Raw genomic sequence first — 19,988 nt, forward strand, 5'->3', positions numbered from 1 at the left:
TTCCTTCCTTCCTTCCTTCCTTCCTTCCTTCCTTCCTTCCTTCCTTCCTTCCTTCCTTCCTTCCTTGTTTTTGTTTGTTTTTTCTTTTTTTTTTCCTTCCAGTTCTTTGATTTTTCCAGTCAGGGTTTCTCTGTATAGCCCTGACTGTCCTAGAACTCACTTCTCAAACTCACAGAGATTTACTTGCCTCTGCTTCCTGAATGCTGGTATTAAAGGCAGGTGCCACCACCACTGAAATGAGATTATATTTCAAAGGCACTGTTGACTCTACTTCCCTCGGGTATTTTTCAATAAACAAAATAATTAATAATTCAAAATAAATAAAAGTATATATGCTATTACGTCAAAAGGAAAGGAAGCAATGCTACGACTCTGAATTGAAATTATTTTTTAAAAATTCAAGCATCTTTAAAATTAGAATGTATATATAAATTTATATAATTATATTAGATAATTAATCTCTAAAGTCTACTTTTGACAATGTTTTCTATACACTAAAATGTTTCATTCTATCTTCACTAACTTCAAGTTATACAGAAAAACAATGACACAAACAAGGTTATAAAAGTAAAACAAAGTAAGCAAAAAGAAGAGGAAAAATATAGTGATTAGGCAAAGACTAAAGAAAACAGGCCAAGATCGTCAAATGGACAAATGGAACTTAGCCACTCTGATCTCCAAGGAGCAACTGAACTCCTGCTAATACCCAAGAAAACACATCCCTGGTACATTAAGTATGAGTTCAAAATCTGAGTGTAGAAGAGATTTTAATTTTACTAGAGACTTGATAACAACATTAACTTAAACATTTACAAATTCCATTAAGTAGTACACCCGAGGAAATAAATATGCATTTGTTTACAAGAAAACATAGCAAACACTTTCTCTGCAACCATCACACCCTACAATGTCATTTTCATTCTACCTGGAAGTTAAATCTTATTTGACCTACTAGATTCTTTCCTGTGCATTCTAAGAACAAAAAGATCATTCTGGATAAAGCCTAAACTGGATTACAGGCACAAACCTGTAATCCCAGCATTCCAAAATTTGAGGAAGGAGGATCATGAGTTCAAGATTAATATAGACTACAATATGTAGTAACACCTGGCTTAAAAAGCAAAAATAAATTAATTAATTAATTAAAACCATCATATTTTTGGCTTCACCTTTTTGTTTTGCTTTCCACTGACCAAACTATAATCACTTTCCAAAATTATCCTCCTTTATATTTCAATTTGTTTCTGTCCTATTCAAATCCAAGTGCTTGGCGGGGGGAGGAGGGGCATGTTGTTGTTGTTTATGGTTTCCACTTGGTTCTCATCCTTTTTTTTCTTTTTGAGAAAATATCACAAAGACAATAGTTCTGAAAGCATTTGCCTTGTCATACTTTTTTTTTTTTCTTTTTTGGTTTTTCGAGACGGGGTTTCTCTGTAGCTTTGGAGACCAAGCAGGCCTCGAACTCACAGAGATCTGCCTGCCTCTGCCTCCCGAGTGCAGGGATTAAAGGCATTTGCCACCACTGCCATTTAAAAATGTGTCTTATACATTTTTAAAAATCCAATTTGCAATACGGTGATCATGGAAACTTGATAGAGGACAAATATCACCCCCTTTACAGGTGAAAAAAACTGAACTGTTGACGAACTGATGACAGGACCACAGCACAGACAGCAGAGCGACACCAGAATCGCACCAGCTGGCTCCTAGACTGTATCACACCCACCTAATCACAAACCTCAATCATGATAAAGCGAAGACACTACACAAGAAAAAAGTCACACTTTCCTTCTAACTTACAAAATAAAATCAACTCCAAACTATAACAAGTTACAAATCCACATAGCCTCTTGACAAGGACAACCTGATAAATGCAACTGCAATATAAAAGATTATTAAAATTTTCTAAGAAAAAAGAATGAAGTTAGACTTCACTTTATAACTAGCCATGAATTTAGGCTAGGATTTTATCACAATTTAAAACTCACTACAAGAATAACTTCCAAACAATCACTTTTAAAGTATAAAGACGTGCTTACCAAAGAAGGGGGGGGGGGTTGGACAGACGGACGGATGAACACACAAAGGTAACAATACGAATAACTCTCCCTATTAATTTACACAGATTTTTTTTCTTAAGCACAATAGTACATGACATGGTTTTCTATGATCTATTACTGTATTACTCACCCAAGTGTCCCTTTTCCTGACATGGGGGGACTTGGGGGCTTCTGAGTAGGAGGTGTTGTACGTGGCAGCCCACCCATCTTCATATTCTGTGTGCTCACCTAACAAATGTTGAAGGAAACACCACTTAATTTCTATGCAGTAAAACAAAGTGGCATTTGGAAAATAAGAAGGGGAAGGTTAAATTAAAAAACAAAAACAAAAAAACAAAAACAAAAAACAAGAGGCCATGCACTTCATATGCAATTTCTACTCTACTATTCTGTAGTTGTACTCAAAGGACTCTTCCTAAAAAAATTTTCAAATTATTTCAAACTTGTATGTGAAGAATTTATTTGCCATTAGGTCATCACACCAACAGATCACTGGTTAGACTATTGGATATTACACTCAGCTATAATCACAAAATATAGTTCTAAAAACTTTAGTGGTAACAAAAAATAACTCAAGTAAAAACAATTTATTTTAAATTTAAATCAATTCTTCATTTGGGGACTGTTTCCCAAATGTATAGCAAGTATATCATAAAGCATGTTTCTCAACTAAAAAATATGTAATATGCATATGTTCAGTTGTATGATGTACAAAGAAAAGTTCAGCTCTTTAAACATGTGAAATACTCTCACAATTCAGATTTAATGTTCTCCTTACAAGGAAAATACCTACCTGAACGCTGCTAGAAGTTCAAGGCAATGTTAGGGCTGAGGTAACCCATCACTGACAATATAAAAGCCACCATCATTGTGTGACTTCTAGTGGGAATTAAACCCACACAGGCCCAAAGTAGAGGTTAATTGCGGAATGAAACAGTGTAACATAGTCTCAAGTCAGAGATGGACCATGACTGCATTCATAATTCTATTCCCAACTGAAATTCCAAACACAGGAAAGATGGGCAACCTGGGAATAATCACGCCATATGCCAGCACTCACAAAACCCTAAACATCCAGCTATCTTATAAGGAGTCAGGAAGGAATACAGTGCAATGCAAGCTCACACTGTCTGAGACTACTAATAGATCAACAAAGTAAACTCACACATGCTCTCTTTAAGTCCCTATTGTCTTGAATTGCTACCTTCAAAACACATTTAAGGAATCTCAAGTTCCTCATTATACTGTCTTCAGAATTAAATTTATACTTACAACATAAAAGGATAAAATATACCACTGAAGCTGGAAGAGACAACTTTAATTTTAAAATATATATTTATAAATATTTTTATATAAAGATATAAAATGTATAAATATATATTTAAATATATATATTTTTATATATATATATGGCAGATTCTCATTATGTAGCCCTAGCTAACCTATGGAGATCAGGCTGGCCTTGCATTCACAGAGATCAGCCTGTCTCTGCCTCCCAAGTGTTGGGATTAAGGATGTATACCACCAAATCTGACCAATTTTAAATTTTATGAAAATGAAAATGAATCTTACTCATATCAGAGTACTGAGGCTGTCAAAATTAACTATGACTAGGGTAGATATTTTTAAGTTCTAAAATAATAATTATTACTTATCCAAATAAGCAAGAAATAATATATCAAGCAATAAATTCTTCAAATGAATAGCCCAGTGAACAAGTTGTGTGTGATGTTGAAACAGTATTTAATGACAAATGGTGCCTTTGAAATGTTATTATTTTAAAGTAAAGCATTAGCAGTAAATACGAATCATCAAACAAATGAATTACCCTGTCATTGCCTTCTTTAATAAGCAGAGGGTTGTGAATTTATCTAAAATGTCAGAAGACACTTCCAAAAAGTCAATTCACATTTGAAGAAAATTTTATAAGTAATCTGACAAATAACCTCTTTAACTTTTAAAAACAGCAAGTTTTAATTTATGATACCACAAGATTTAAGTTGTAACTAAAGTCCTTTAAGCTCAACCTTAAACAACATAAAACCCAAAGTTACTATAAGTGATGAGGGAGAAGTGAACCAAACACTAAACTACAATTCAGTTTGCTAGAAACAGGAAGGAAAAGGAGCGAAAACAGAAAAAGAATAAAAGAGAATTTTATTCTATATATGGGATAGCTAAGATACTTGAAGATAACCTTCCAACTATAATTTGATTTTGGTTTCAATACGCAAGGTGCTTTTATTTAAATTGCAGTACCTTCTCTAAGTCTTCAAATCTACCCTAATAATAAAAGCAAAATAAAATTTTAGTTAAAATTTGATGGGCATATATAAACAAAAAATGAATACATTTTATAATCTATAAAATCCTGAAATGATTGTTATTTGTTTGGTTAATGAGTTGGATGAGCGATAAATCACTTAAGAACCTAGGTGCCTGTAATGTCCAAACCACCATGTTTTATTCATCACTGACATTGTACTACCATCTTATTAAGCTAAGTTTATCAGAATTTTCTCAAGGAAATTTTTCTCTGTGCTACATAAGACAACAATAAGTACAGAGAATATGAATACAAAAAATTAATAGTAAGAATTGACAAAAACACTTTATTTCTTTATAAAGGCAAATTTAAAACTATAATTAAATATTCATATCTAAAATAATTTGTTCAAAAATTCTTTACTGAATAGGTATCATGATACTAAAAGAAGCTGAGGTATTTTAGAGAACATATTTCCTGACAATTAGCAAAACATCTGACTAAATTACCATGCTTGTTGTAGGAAACACGTGCAAGTGTGCTTGCATACATGTACATACCATGTCAAAAAGAAAAACAAAACTGCATCCATTTTGTCATAGTACCTCCTCCTGAAATATGTGTGTGCATACACTGCTGCAACCAATTTATAACAGTAATTCCTCTTGACGTACACATAAATGCATGTGTGCATATGTGAGTGTGCATGTTTATATACACACATCTGCAGGCACATGCATACCACAGAATACATGTAAAAGTCAGACAAGAACCTTTGGGTATAATCCTTACTGTTTTTCCACCTTGTCTAAAACAGGATCCCTTTGCTACTGAGTTTACCAGCCTACCTGGTGAACAAACTTCTGGAGATCCTTGTGTCTCCATCTTGCATCTCCCTTGTATGGGATTACATTTGTTTATGCTATCATACTCTATTCATGTACACTTCCTTGATGTTCACTCAGCAACAAAACAGCTAACAAAGTTACCTTACAAAATATGCTTCCATCGTCAAGTGACAAATGACCACAGGTCACTGCAAATGGAAAGGGGGTTTCATCCAAGTCTGGCTTGATGAACTGCTGGGTTTAACTGGAGTTACAGAAGCATGAGAGAGGGGCTGCTAACAGAGCATGACAACTTACAGGCAACTACACCAGCCTCCAGAACCTCCTCTAGAAGTTGTTAAGCACTTGTTTATTCTTGAGGAGGATAAGAACCTGGTGAGCAGGGCTGGAGAGATGGCTCAGAGGTTAAGAGCATTACCTGCTCTTCCAAAGGTCCTGAGTTCAATTCCCGGCAACCACATGGTGGCTCACAACCACCTGTAATGGGGTCTGGTGCCCCCTTCTGGCCTGCAGGCATACACACAGACCGAATATTGCATGCATAATAAATAAATAAATACATAAATAAATAAATAAATATTTTTAAAAAAAGAACCTGGTGAGCAAACTCCAGGATCTACCCCTTGGGCTTTCTTCATCATTCCAAGAGAGGTGTAGTGAGTCTAATCTTGTAAGGTCTTATATGGATAGCCGTACCTGCTGAGTCAACGTGGCAATGGATATCTTCAGAGTTACACAATAGAATGTTTCATAGAGAAAACGGAGCTGACTGTAAACAAAGGGGTGGTGGAAAGAGGGAAGGGGAAAGTAAACAGATCACCTGTCTGTAATTTTATCACTTGGAGGTTGAGACAGAAGATAGTAGTTCAAGGCTAGCCAGCCCCAGTTACACAGTAAATTCAAAGTCAGTTTGGAATAACATGAGACCCTAACAAGAAAGGATCTGGAGATGGGGGATGTAGAATCAGTAGTTAAGTTCATACTTAGTATGCTCAAAGCCCTGGGTTTGGTCACCTGTCTTTTTTTTTTTTTTTTAAGAAAAATACATTTAAATACAGAGAGGAAAAAAGAGGGCTATGAACAATTTTATATATATATATATATGGATTAGAGGAAGAGGGAAAACAGGCAAAGCCCATACTTTCCTGTCTAGCATTATCCTTTGCTATAGTACCATGTAGTATAATTATTAACTATATTAGTGAAATCCTTAGAGATGCTAGTATGAAGCATTTTGGTTAAAAGAGGAAAAACATTGAGGCATCTTACTGGGAAATTTCTAGTTAGTATGCCTTCATGCAACCGATCTCTTACATGAAAACAGATATTCAAGGTGAAGAAAGAAACACAGCCCAACCTAGAGAAAAAGCATGGAAAGCGGCTTCCACAAGGCTAAGCATCAAGAAAAGAGGTCGGCCTATTTCTGTGTCTTTCTTCAGGTACACTACTTCTGGGCACTGCTATCACTTTGTAGGTGAACAGACCAAAACCCAAAATTTGAATACTGCCTACTTTTTTTTAGTCTATTTCACTGTAATTTAGCCATTTGAAACAGAAGGAACCTCCCCACAATTTCACATCCCTAGGTTACCAACAAGGGAACGCTTAGAGCCTGTTCTCCAGTGTAACTTTATTTTTCTCCTGTCAGATCTACCTGCCATGACCAGGCAAATTTTTATGGCCTTGGTTAATTTTAGGTAGTACAGTCATCCTGTCTGTTGCTTATGACTAACTACGGCAAACTACAGAGTGACAACAAAAACCTATTTGAAAAGAAATCACAAAATTTGGGTAATAAAAAAAATGCATGATAAATTTGATGAAAATCATTTTAGTGACACTGTATTTGATAGGCTTCTTGAGTATAGTTGAAATGCTTTTCTCAAGGATCCTTCAAAACACTAAACTATAACACAAGTCACAACAGGAAACAACACTTTGCTTTGTTTGGGTGTGGATTGATTGATTGATTGATTTGTTTGTTTGTTTGTTTGTTTTACTTTGGTTGGTTGGTTGGTTGGTTGGTTGGTTGGTTGGTTGGTTGGTTGGTTGGTTGGTTGGTTTGGGCCTTCTACTCGCTAGGCAAGTGTTCTAGCACTGAGAGATACCTTCCAAACCCTATCTCTAATGCTTAATTTGTATTTTTTAAACATTATCATGAACTTTGGATGTTGTACATACAAATAATATTCACCTTTAAAAAGACTTGAGTTTATATTGAAATATATTTTATACAACCATTTTAAAGGACTTTTTGTAAAATGTACTGCAACTTAAAAAAAGCATATGATGATATATTTTTGCTTTATAATTTTTTGTATTATACCATATAATTATATAATGAAAGCCACCATTTATAGAATAAAAGGCTATTACACAGGGGAGGGTTAAATACAGCATATTAGTTGGCCCTCCAATCAGTAACAAAGTTTTCACATTTATAAAGACACAGATAATTTTATCTCATAATACTTTACTATAGAATAACATATTTCAATTTTATGAAAGTACCCATTTATTCAGAAAATACTTACTAATTACCTATTGTGTGTTCAGTACTGTTCTAGGTACAAAGAACAGGGCAATGAACAAAACAGACAACAATACCTACCCTCAGGGAACATGAACACAGACAACAAAGTTGCTAGACCAAAATAAAGAGAACTAATTTGTTGGCTTTAAAAGGCCAAATGAAAAATATCTTTTTACTCCCCATATGTAATATTCTACATAAGAACACAGAATGGAAATACAGCCCTGGAATCTCTTACCTTAAATCTAAGCAACCACTTAATGCATTAATGGAGCAAATAAAAGAGGTAAGGAAAAAAGGCATTGAAAGGTTAGTTGGAACTTCAAGATGTGAAGACAAAAAAAGAAAACAAAGAAAAACAAGTTAAGCAATCAGCATTAACAAAATAATGTTTCAGTAGGTCATAGAAAGAGTGGTTAAAGCAGAATGTGTCATGAACAGGAGTTTCATTGATGACAGTAAGACACTATTTTATTCAAAACTTTAATTCCTTTAAAGAGTTCTTCAAATTAATGACCACTAAACACTAAAGTACAAACAACAGAGGCTATAATCCTAAAAGAAAAATATTTTATTTCACAGATTAAACAAGAATTACATGACAGAATCATCTTTTATTATATGAATAGCACTAATTTTATATTACAAGTACCTTCTGGCATCAGATGCTGGCAGCAGTCTACAACATTCTATTAAGTAGCTATTAGTCTTCAACAAACTTTCCCAAGTTAAAGAAATTACAGTTTTAATTAACCATTTAGTTATATATCCTATTTGAATATGCTTTAATTAGACATTAAAATATATGTATGAATCAACTACAAAATTAAATATCAAATTCCAGATAATTGTGCTTAACTCTGAATAAGCAGGGTGTGGAAGTACACACCTTTAATCCCAACACTCTGGAGGCAGAGGCAGGCTGATCACTGTGAGTTCAAGGCTAGACAGAGCTTAAACTGGGGGGCTGGCGGGGAAGAAAAGGAAAAAAAGAGAGACATAGAGTAAAAGGAATGAGGAAAGGAAGGAAGGAAGAGAGGCTAGACGACAGTGACTCCTTTAATCCCACACTTGGAGGGCAGGGCAGGCAGATCTCTGAATTCAAGGTCAACCTGGTCTACAGAGCAAGTTCCAAGACAGTCTCAAAAGCTACACAGAGAAACCCTATCTCAAAAAAAAAAATCAAAAAACAAAAAAAACTGAAATAAAAGTTGTTAGATAAATTAAATTCATATTTTATGTGTATATTTTATGTGTAAAAAGATAAACATTAAATTTGAATTTACTGATTTCTGGCCAAAATGATGGTATATGTTTTATACAAATAGATTTATATCAGAAAATAAAATATACATGAACTATACAGCTTCAAGATAGACATATGTGTATATTTATTTGAAGTCATACTTGTGTTTTTCTACTCACTACTGAAATATAAACTGTAAATAATGTACTCAGCGGCAGCTCTAAATTGTATCCAGGAAGTACACTTTTACTCAGCTGTGGTGTTAGGTGTCTTAAGTGCTAGTGCTAGAACACAGGCTTTGTGTATGAAAAGCTTATAATCTCCTGCTAGGCCACATCCCAATACGCCATAATTTTGATCATGGTACTTCATATACGTACTAGATACTCAATTATCTTTAAAAGATGGCCAAAATAAATAATGTTACAAATTTAAAAGAATTGGAAATAAACAATAATTTGTAACTTTTATCTACAATACTATTCCTATCCAAAAGGTTGAAATAAAATTATCCTAGGAAAAAATAAAGCAAGTTCATGTTTAATAACATGCTGTTCTGAAAACTAATAGCAAAAGTATGCTGATAAATTTTTGATATAAGAAAAACATTTTAGTAATATGCTGGATGGTTTTTCTGCCATATTAAATCATTAAAAGAATAACACAACTATATCATACTTTATCTGATCTATGGAAGTTACCACCATAACTAAACAAATCTCATTGAAAGATGACTGTTCCTGAAAACACAACACTAGAAATCCTTAAGGACACAATAGTTAACAGTAGTAAGCAAAAAGCAATCTTCACAACTGTGTCAAGATTTGTTTCTTTAGGAAATCAAACAAACTTTAATTTTCTAGGGTTCCACTACAGACTGCTACTTTTGAAAGCTTGTAAAAACTACACCTACCTTTACCCCATGTCCAATGTCATCTAGAATTGTATAGTCAATAGGTTTTCGAATATAACGAACTGGTCGCTCAAGGTTAGCTGGTGCAATAATCTTATGGGTTCTTGAAGTATTTTTATTGGTAGTCAAAATACCAATTTCTCTTCTTGCAACTTTCTCTTTATGAATATCAACTGTCTGCAAAAGAAAAGATAATACAAAGACAGCTCTGGCATCCAATAAATAATAAACACCTGGAGATTTAACATTCTTTCATATACATTTCATAAACTATCTTCTCTATAGACTACTGTCTTTATTCATTTTAACCTAATGCAAGGGTTGCCAAAGCATACCCTCAGGCCTAATCTGGGCAACCACCTGATTTTTGTAGGCCACACGATAAAAGCAGAACTTAAAATGTGCATGTGTACAAGAGTGCAGGCTTGCAAACGCACACATATAGGCACTTAAGGGTGTATGATCACTTGAAGGGTTGTATATGTGCATGCTTGTACAAGTGGAGACCAGAAGTCAACCCACTGAGAAACAGGTTTTGCTAATTTGTTTAAACTGGCTGGCCAACAAGTCCCAGGCATTATGTCTGTTTCTGCCTCCCTGCACTGCAATTACAAGTGCACATCACACTCATCTCTTTATATAGGCTCACCTTAACCCCAGCACTTAGAAGGCAGAGGCAGGTGAATCTGAGTTTGAGTCCAGCCTGGTCTACAAAGAAAATACCAGGACAGACAGCACTACACAGAGGAACCCTGTCTCAAAAAAACAAAACAAAACACATGATCGAAGGCTAGAGTCAGGGATACAAAACTTCACTATGAGGCCCTAATTCAATTCCCAGTATCCAACACCCCCCCACACACACACAAAAGTAATCAATTTGACAGAAAAGTTTGTTTGCTTCAGCAAGTTGTTTATAACACAACGCTGACCAAATATTTCATTAATATTTATCAAGTGTTCACAGAAACATTATTTTGTACAAATGATATATACTTTTACATATAGTCTTGTATTGTTTGCTAACAAAGAATAAAATTCTCAGGAAATTTAAACATTAATGTACCATTTTACATAAGAAGCTGTGATTTTGTAGTCTATAAGCAACAAGTATTTTTAATGTAATAAGAATGTGCTGGAAGTGGTAGCATAAGGCTTGAATTCAGGACTGGAAGAGGCAGGTAGATCTCTAAACTGGAAGCCAGCCTGGTCTACAAAAAGTGTCAGGACAGGCAGGGCGGTGGTGGCGCACGCCTTTAATCCCAAAACTCGGGAGGCAGAGGCAGGCGGATCTCTGGGAGTTCGAGACCAGCCTGGTCTACAAGAGCTAGTTCCAGGACAGGCTCCAAAACCACAGAGAAACCCTGTCTCGAAAAACCAAAAAAAAAAAAAAAAAAAAAAAAAAGAATGTAAGTACCGTTTACTGTTCCTTTAATCATATTTGCTATTATGTGTGATGGGTAGACAAAAACTACAACACTTCCCACTCTGAAAACAAGCAAAACTGTCTAATGTTGCCAAACATCTTATGAGAGTAAACCTGCACACATCAAAAACCAAAGGTCTAGAACTTCTGATTCAAACAATTGTGACTACTTATGCTGGCTGGATTTTTCTTCAACTTGATGAAAGCCAAAGTCAACCGAGAGAAGGTAACCCCAATTGAGAAAGTCTTTAGGACATTTTCTTTTTTTTTTCTTTTTCTTTTTAAATTTATTTATTTATTAAGGATTTCTGCCTCCTCCCCACCACCGCCTCCCATTTCCTTCCCCCTCCCCCGATCAAGTCCCTCTCCCTCATCAGCTTGAAGAGCAATCAGGGTTCCCTGACCTGTGGGAAGTCCAAGGACCGCCCACCTCCATCCAGGTTTAGTAAGTTGAGCATCCAAACTGCCCAGGCTCCCCCAAAGCCAGTATGTGCAGTAGGATCAAAAACCCATTGCCATTGTTCTTGAGTTCTCAGTAGTCCTCAAACCCCAGCAGCACAGACATTAAGGGCCTCATTGAATAAATGGGACCTCCTGAGACTGAGAAGCTTCTGTAAAGCAAAGGACACTGTCACTAAGACACAAAGAAAGAAGATCTTCACCAACCCCGCAACTGACAAAGGACATTTTCTTAATTAGTGATTGATGTAGGAAAGCCCAGTCTATTGTGGGTGGTGCCATGCCTGGATTGGTAGTCCTGGGTACAATGATCACTGAGGTTTTCAGCAATCACCTACAAAGCCTATAATCCTGGCACTTAGGTTGGAGACAAGAAGATCAAAAATTCAAGGTCAGCCTTCACTATATGCTGATATCAAAGCCAACTCCATTACATAAGACACTACCCTTATTTTTATAAGCCCTAAAATGCAACAAACAACAGCAAAAGTAATAACACCAACCCATACTTATCATCTAACCTTAACGGCTATCAACTTAAAAGGTTTTGAGGGGCTGGAGAGGTGGCTCAGCAGTAAAGAGCACTGCCTATTCTTCAAAAAGACCTGTGATTAATTCCCAGAACCCACCCAGCAGCTCACAACGGTCTATAAATCCAGTTTCAGGAGACTAGATATAATCTTCAGGCCTCTTGGAGACCAAGCTTGCACAAGGTATATAAACATAAACATACATGCAGACAAAGCATCCATACACATAACACAAAATTTGAATTTAAAAATGTTTTAAAGGATATTTAGTGAAGTGTTTTCCTGAAATGGAAACATGCTTTCCTGAGATCAAGCGACAAGCTCTCAGTTATCACTTTTGTCTTCTTAATACAACTCTGAACCTTTGGAAGCACAGGTTCCATAGTAATGTTTACAAAGAAATTGTTTGTAGTTGAAAACATAAAAACTTCATCCTAGAATTCTAAAGTTAACAATTTTACTAAAATAAATTTAGAAAAGGTCTCAGTAAGAGCACTTACCTGTGGCAAGTACATGTTCAGCCAGTGAGCAAAACCAATGCAGTACAGAGCTCCTAACAGTACGACTATTGCTACAGATCTGTGGACTATCACCACAATTGGGAGGACTTAAATATCTACTCTCTCACAGATGCTTACTAATTAGTTTTTCCAGTTTCCATTACTGCTAAGTTGGTGTTGCATGCTGCTGGTGTCCCCACCGAATACATCGACACACTACCAAAACTAGCTTCCCTTTGCTTTAAAGTAACCACCCTGACTCCTAAAGCTCCTTTATCCTGAGTCCCAGCCCCACATCTCCTTCCTGAATCCAAGTAACTTGCTCAGAACCCAGCTCTGACAGGAAGGCACTATATAAAATATTTCGGTTTAGTCAGGCACATAATTAAAAATAAAATAAAGCCAGGCAGTGGTGGCATACACCTTTAATCCCAGTATTTGAGAGACAGAGACAGGCAGATCTCTGTGAGTTCCGAGGCCAGCCTGATCTACAGCGTGAGTTTCACGAGAGCCATAGTTATTACAAAAAAAAAAAAAGTCTCAAAAAAAATTACTTTTATCCACATATTGTTGTTTTCTACTACCACTGATAATTTAGAATAAACCCTTAATGAATAGCTACCTCAGTTAGCTGCCCATCAGTGCAGGAAAATAGCTGCCCATCAGTTACAGTTGATTAGCTAAATTTAAGTGTTTTTTAAAATATATTTCAACTAAGAATTTAATTACTCAAATTACAAATATGCTCCAAACTAACATCTTCCATAAATCATCTATCTGAAAAGCTAACAGGGTGCCAGTGAAATGACTCAGCTGTTGTGAGATATTTTGATCACACTCAAGACTGTCAATAAAGTTTATCTTTGAATCAGAGGGCAGAGCTACTAAGCAGACCAAAATTAGCCATAGAGGTTTGGAGGACCAAAGACATAGAGAGACACACAAGAAGTAGTAGGGTGGGGCTCAGAAAGATTCTCACCCCCTTCTGGATGAAGGAAGGACAGAGATAGGCGGTCACTGGTCACTTCTCCACAGCTTCTCTGATCACTCAGATTCTTACCCCAATATTTAGCTCCCAAGTTTTTACTGATAAAGAATAATTAGATAAATACTTCATCTGGCATCCACCACGGGGCACAAGATCATGATGCAGCAGCTCACTGCTGGCTTTGTAGTCACCAGAATCACCAACAAGGCTAGCTTTCCCTTCCTCCTCCAAGCCCTCTGCTAAAGCTGGGATTTTCCCATTGCAGCCTCTCTACAGCAGACTCCAGCTGCCTCCTGCCCCCTGCCCCTTGCCCCAAACACCACAGGTGGCTAGGTCCCAAATCCCACCAGAGTTAGCCCCTCACAGCTGGCTGGCTCTGTCATTCAGGTGGCCCTATGCCCTTGCTTCTCTCATGCAGGCTTCTTCCACACATCCCCATGTCCGCTTTACAGGCCATTGGCTCCCTCCCTCTCCCCATGGCTGCAGGCTTTTCCTGGTTCCCCAACAGATGGTTTAAAATGACAAAATTAAATGAAGGGATGTTAGCCTCAGGGGACATCCTGCAGGCAATCATGTCAAATTTGGTACAATCATTCCATGTCAGCACTGGGGAAACTTTCCACAAAGCAATTAAAAGACGTAATGAATGCTCATTGTGAGAAACCATACTGCTCTGGAAGAAAGACAGCTTCAGCAGATTAAAAAAAAATTTTTCAGAAAGACCATAAAACAAGTATTTTTGCAAACTCCTATAAATTGCAAAGACCAAAGCTAAAAATACAAATAAATGGCATTGTGATTGAAGGTTTATTAGACCCAGGCACAGATCTAACAATAAGTTCACCAAAATTTTGGTATCCAGATTGGCCTCTTCAAGTGGTAAATATTCAGCTTCTAGGGATTGGAACTTTATCTTGGGGCAAGATGGTTTGAGTCTATACAGCCACAAGACAGATAGGAAAATTAAATCCATATATGGCCAACATAGTAATAAATATGGGGTCATGATTTGTTACAACAATGGAAAACCTAGATTAACATTCCTCCAATGTCAGAAACAAATCATAAAAAATGCTTCTGAGAGAAATATTAAAAGATATTATCAAGAATAGTCCCCAACCATTCTTGTACATAAACAAGACACAGCAGCTATTGATCTTTCAAAGGTACCAACAGCCCTACCTTTAAAATGGTTAACTGACAAACCTGTGTGGGTGGAACAATGGCCTTTGATATCAGAAAAATACAGGCATTAGAACAGCTGATACAGAAACAGCTAAATGTTCAACATATTAAAGAATCAACCAGCCCTTAGAATTCTTCTATAGTTGTCATTAAAAAGAAATCTGGAATATAGAGATTAATAACAGATCCAAGAGCTATTAATAAGGTAATCCAACCAATGGGTTCTTTATGGCTTCAAATTCCCTTGTTTTCATTATTACCTAAAGGATGGGCTATTATAGTTATTAACTTAAAAGACTTCTTTTTTACTATACCTTCACAAGAACAGGACAGAGAAAAATTTGGCCTCATAGAGCCTATGTATAATTCCCAGCCTGTTATCAGTGGAAAGTTAAGGGATGTTAAACAGAATTACCTTATGTCATTATTTGTACAACAGCTGTTATAAATAATTCATAAACAGTTTCCTCAACCTAAAATTTATCATTATATGTGTAATATCTTACTAGTTAATTCAGACTCAGATACCTTAGAAAAAATGTTTGAAGAGGTAAAGAAAATTTTGCCTTGTTGGGGATTACAAATTGCTCTTGAAAAAATACAAAGAAGAGAGTCTATTAATTACCTAAGATATAAAATAGGTTTACAAATTCAATCAGAGAAAGTACAAATCAGGGGAGATCAAATACGAACTCTTAAAGACTTTCAAAAAATGCTAGGAGATAGTAACTGGCTATGTCCCAAAATTAGATTGACAACTCAAAAACTAAGCAATTTATTTTAACCATTACAAAGTGATAAGGATTTACTTAGTCGAACAAAATTATAAGCTAAGGATGATAGAGAATTGACTTTGGTAGAAAAGAAATTACAAGATACACATGTGGATTGTTTATATCTAGAGCTTGATTGTATTCTGGTTATTTTACTTTCTATGTATTCTCCCACAGGAATTCTCATGCACAGAGAAGATAATATTTTAAAATGGACATTTCTGCCACACAAACAGAGCAAAAAACTTAAAGACCTATTTAGAAAGAATCTGTATTGATTCTGAAAGGGAAATTAAGACTTCATCAATTAGCAGGAATAGACCAAGCAGAAATTGTGGTGCCTTTAACTAATTACCTCATTATGGACAGAAAATAAATACTGGTGAAGAGCTTGCAGTAATTTTTTTTTGCAAGAGATTAGCAACAAATATTCCAAAAGAAAGAGAACTAATTGGATCCTTCCTCACAGCAAACACCAATTCTACATAGCAAACACCAATTCTAAAGCCCCTACATTCTATGCTGATTCAAATAAATCAGAAAAGGCAGGCTGTAAGTCAGGAAATCTAAGTAAAGTAGCTCAAAGCCCTAGGATTCTGTTCAAAAGTCAGAATTATATGCTATTCTCACGGTATTATTAGATTTTTGCAAACCTCTTAATATAGTTACTGACTCAATATTCAGAAAGTTATTTTACATATTGAAACAATAGAACTTATTCCAAATGATTCAGAATTAACTTTGTGATTTATTCAATTACAAAAAATAATCAGAAATAGAAATCATCCCTTGTATCTAACACATATCAGATCCCATACAGGTCTACCAGGCCCTCTAGCACAAAGTAATGATGAAATTGACCAGCTATCAATGGGAAATATGCTAGAAGCCTAAGCAGACAAACATCACCCAAATATCACCCCTTGACTACAAAATGCTAAGGACAACTTCAAAGTAGTTAGCCAAGATGGTCCAGCCTCATAGACTACTCCAGCCAGGACTTTAGAGAAGCCCCACACCTTCCCATCACACCAAGACTGAGCAGCAGCTAATTTTCCAGGACTTGATTAATAAAAACCCAGCGACAAATACTGCAGTTCAACCTGAAAGTCAGAAAAGCAAAAACAGCCAGCCATTAGCTCTTAGCTCTACCTCAGTCTGCAATGGCAATCCTGCCTCCAGGAATCAGACTGTGGTCCACCTGCTGACAGTATGTTGTCTAAACTGGACAAGCAGAACACAAAAGAAAGCAACTGACAAACTTTGCCAAGACAAGGAAGAACAATTCTTCAAAATTCCAGATTCACAAAAAAAAGTCTGTCAGATAGTCTAGGCCTAGGGCCACAGAACATATTTTTTATACAGCCCATAAACTAAGAAGGGGTTTAACACTCTTACAAAGTTGTCAAAAACACAAGGATGTATACACATGCATCCTAAACAATATACCCAGTAAAATCTTATCTCCCCTCAAAAAAAAGATACATGTGTTTTAAAAAGTAGTACAATAAGATGACTGTGGCCCACAATACCTAAAATATTTACAATTTGTTCCATTTAAATTTGGCATTACTGTTCTGGAGTAGTTCCTAAGTATCTGCTTTCTAAACACACACACACACACAAAAAAAAAACTTTATTTTACCGAAGTTTTCCGAACTAGAGACAATTTGGTGCTAGAATATACACTCAGAATACAGGAGGCCTTTAGGGTCAATTCTTGGCACAAAATAATATTCTCCCAATCTAAAGATCAAACTGTATTAAACTGGTTGTTTAAAGCATAATTTTAGGAAGCTTGAGGAGCTGCTTGATGGCTCAGTGGCAAAGTGCTTTCTATAAAAGAAGATAACTGACTTCAGATTCCCAGGACCTTTGTAAAAGCCAAGCACAGCAAATACCTGTCTCCTCAGAGCTGGGAGTTTAACACAGCAATAAAGCTTAGCATGTTCAAGAATCTAAGTTCAATTCCCAACACTACTATGGTAATTTAAATAGAAATAACCCCACAGTCTCATATTTGAATGCTTATTCATTAAGGAGTAGCAATACTTGACAGGGATTAGGAGGAGTGGCCTTGTTGGAGTAGGTCTGTCCCTGTTGGAGGAAGTGTCACTAGGGCGAACTTTGAGGTTTCAAAAATACTCAAGCCAGGCCCAGAGGTTTCTTTGCCTGCTGCTTATGGATCAAGATACACAATTTTCGCCAGGCAGTGGTGACCCACACCTTCAATCCCAGCACTCAGGGAACACAGGTAGACAGAGCTCTGTGAGTTTGCGGCCATACTGGTTTAGAGAGCAAGTTCAGGACAGGCTCCAAAGCTACACAGAGAAACCCTGTCTCAAAAACCAAAATAACAATCAAACAACAAAAAAAAAATTATCAGTTACTCTCCTCTACCCTGTCTCTCTGCTTGGCAACATGCTTCCTGCCACGGTAACAATGGACTAAACTATACGCCAGCCCTAATTAAATGCTTTCTTTTATAAGAGTTGCCATGGTCAGCCAGGCGGTGGTGGCACACGCCTTTAATTCCAGCACTTGGGAGACAGAGGCAGGTGGAGCTCTGTGAGTTCGAGGCCAGCCTGGTCTACAAGAGCTAGTTCCAGGACGGGAGGACAGGCTCCAAAGCTACACAGAGAAACCTTGTCTCAAAAAAACAAAACAAAAAAAAATTGCCTTAGTCATGGTATCTCTTCACACCAACAGAACATGGACTAAGACAGTCACCAAAAAGGGGCTTAAAAAAAACCCTAACAAGAGAAAACTTAAATTAACCACCAAGCTAACAAGTCTATTTGTAAAGCTGTAAAGACATAAAACCTGTCAGAAGATTTTTTTTTTCTAGGAAAAAAAAGGTAAATTTTCACTTCAGGAGTGATTAAGTTACCTTGGCAACTGAGTTTTAATAAAATCCATCAAATTTACTTTGCTATCAAACTAGAAAAGTAATGACATCACAAAAGGAATCATAAAACAATACAATATCAAGTTTTATTATCCAAACAGCACATGCATTAACTTGCATAACAAAGGCAGTCAACAGGCTGTGTGCTGCTCATAGGCAAATTGAAAAGTAACAAGGTCTCACTTGTGAAATATGATTGATTGAAGATTCCATCCTCCGTAATTGGGATGCCTGGATATCCAGCATCTGTAGGACATTGTTGGCCAAGGTGTTTATCAGATACGCAACACTTGCTAAGGATTGGGTTGTGTAGGCTTTGGTTTCTTCTAGGGCTCGCTGCTTATCTGATGACTAGAGGGGGAAAAACAATGATCATTAATTTAAGGATAATTCATTTCCAGCAAACTAACTTATTTGCCTGAAACCTTCTGTTACTGAACCTACACCAAGCCAAAAACATTCTGAAAACCACTGTTATGCAAATGCAAAAATTAAATGATTCAATGAATTTACTGGTATTTTCAAGTTTACTATACATCTTTGTGTAAGTACAAATAAAATCCTGTAACGACTACTTTGAGCAATGGCAGCATATACATACACATCTTCCCAACTCCATCATTTAGGCAGCACTGATGTGAATGTATAAATTCTACCTGTATAAATTCTCTCTGAAACCTGATTTTCTTTCATTCTCACACATAAAATGTATGTCTCATAAATAATGTATGTTGTTAATAAAAATGAATGTTGCTGTGGGCAGGATGTCATGTTGTACACCTTTAATCCCAGCACTTGAGAGGTAAAAACAGGTGGGTCTCTGAATTTAAGGCCAGCCTGGTCTACAAGAGCTATTTCCAGGACAACTAGGGCTGTTGAACAGAAAAACTGTGTCTCGAAAATCCAAAAAGAAAAAGAAGAAGAAAAATAAAACTACAAAAAATATGTATAGAAGAAAACCCCACAGTCTACATTATACTCTGATTGGTTTTGGTTTTGTTTATTGGGGATTCCCTATAAAATTTAAGAGTATTCTAGTTCTGTGAAGGATACCATTGGTATTTTACACACTGAACCTGTAGATTGCTTTAGACAGTGATGATGACATTTGAATAATATTCTTCTAATCCAAGAGCTTACTGGCCAAACCCCAGCCAAAAAGGTGAGGTTATTTTTCAGTGAGAACACTCTGTCTCAAGTCAGTAAGATAGAAATCAAAAGAAGAAGATACCCAAAATCTTCTAACAGCATCCATACCCACACATACAGTGCAGGTACCTCTCCAAACTCATGTGAATGCACCACACACATACATATAACACATATATTCACACAACATACATATACAAGTAT

At 36.2% G+C, this 19,988-nt stretch overlaps 1 protein-coding gene across 1 annotated transcript in view; it reads right to left on the reverse strand.

The window, feature by feature from the left end:
• Abi2 (abl interactor 2) overlaps nucleotides 1-18,892 on the reverse strand; it is a 58,922-nt gene extending 40,030 nt beyond the window's left edge. Inside the window, exons 1-4 of the mRNA XM_026786480.1 lie at nucleotides 18,819-18,892; nucleotides 12,782-12,860; nucleotides 9,867-10,043; nucleotides 2,191-2,288 (exon numbers count right to left, since the gene is read on the reverse strand). Coding sequence (XP_026642281.1) covers nucleotides 2,191-2,288; nucleotides 9,867-10,043; nucleotides 12,782-12,860; nucleotides 18,819-18,892 — 428 coding nt within the window. The remainder of the gene's footprint in view (nucleotides 1-2,190; nucleotides 2,289-9,866; nucleotides 10,044-12,781; nucleotides 12,861-18,818) is intronic.
• Nucleotides 18,893-19,988: the final 1,096 nt, after the last annotated feature.

The sequence above is a fragment of the Microtus ochrogaster genome, linkage group LG4, assembly GCF_000317375.1.
Source record: "Microtus ochrogaster isolate Prairie Vole_2 linkage group LG4, MicOch1.0, whole genome shotgun sequence".
In the NCBI taxonomy this organism is placed as follows: Eukaryota; Metazoa; Chordata; class Mammalia; order Rodentia; family Cricetidae; genus Microtus; species Microtus ochrogaster.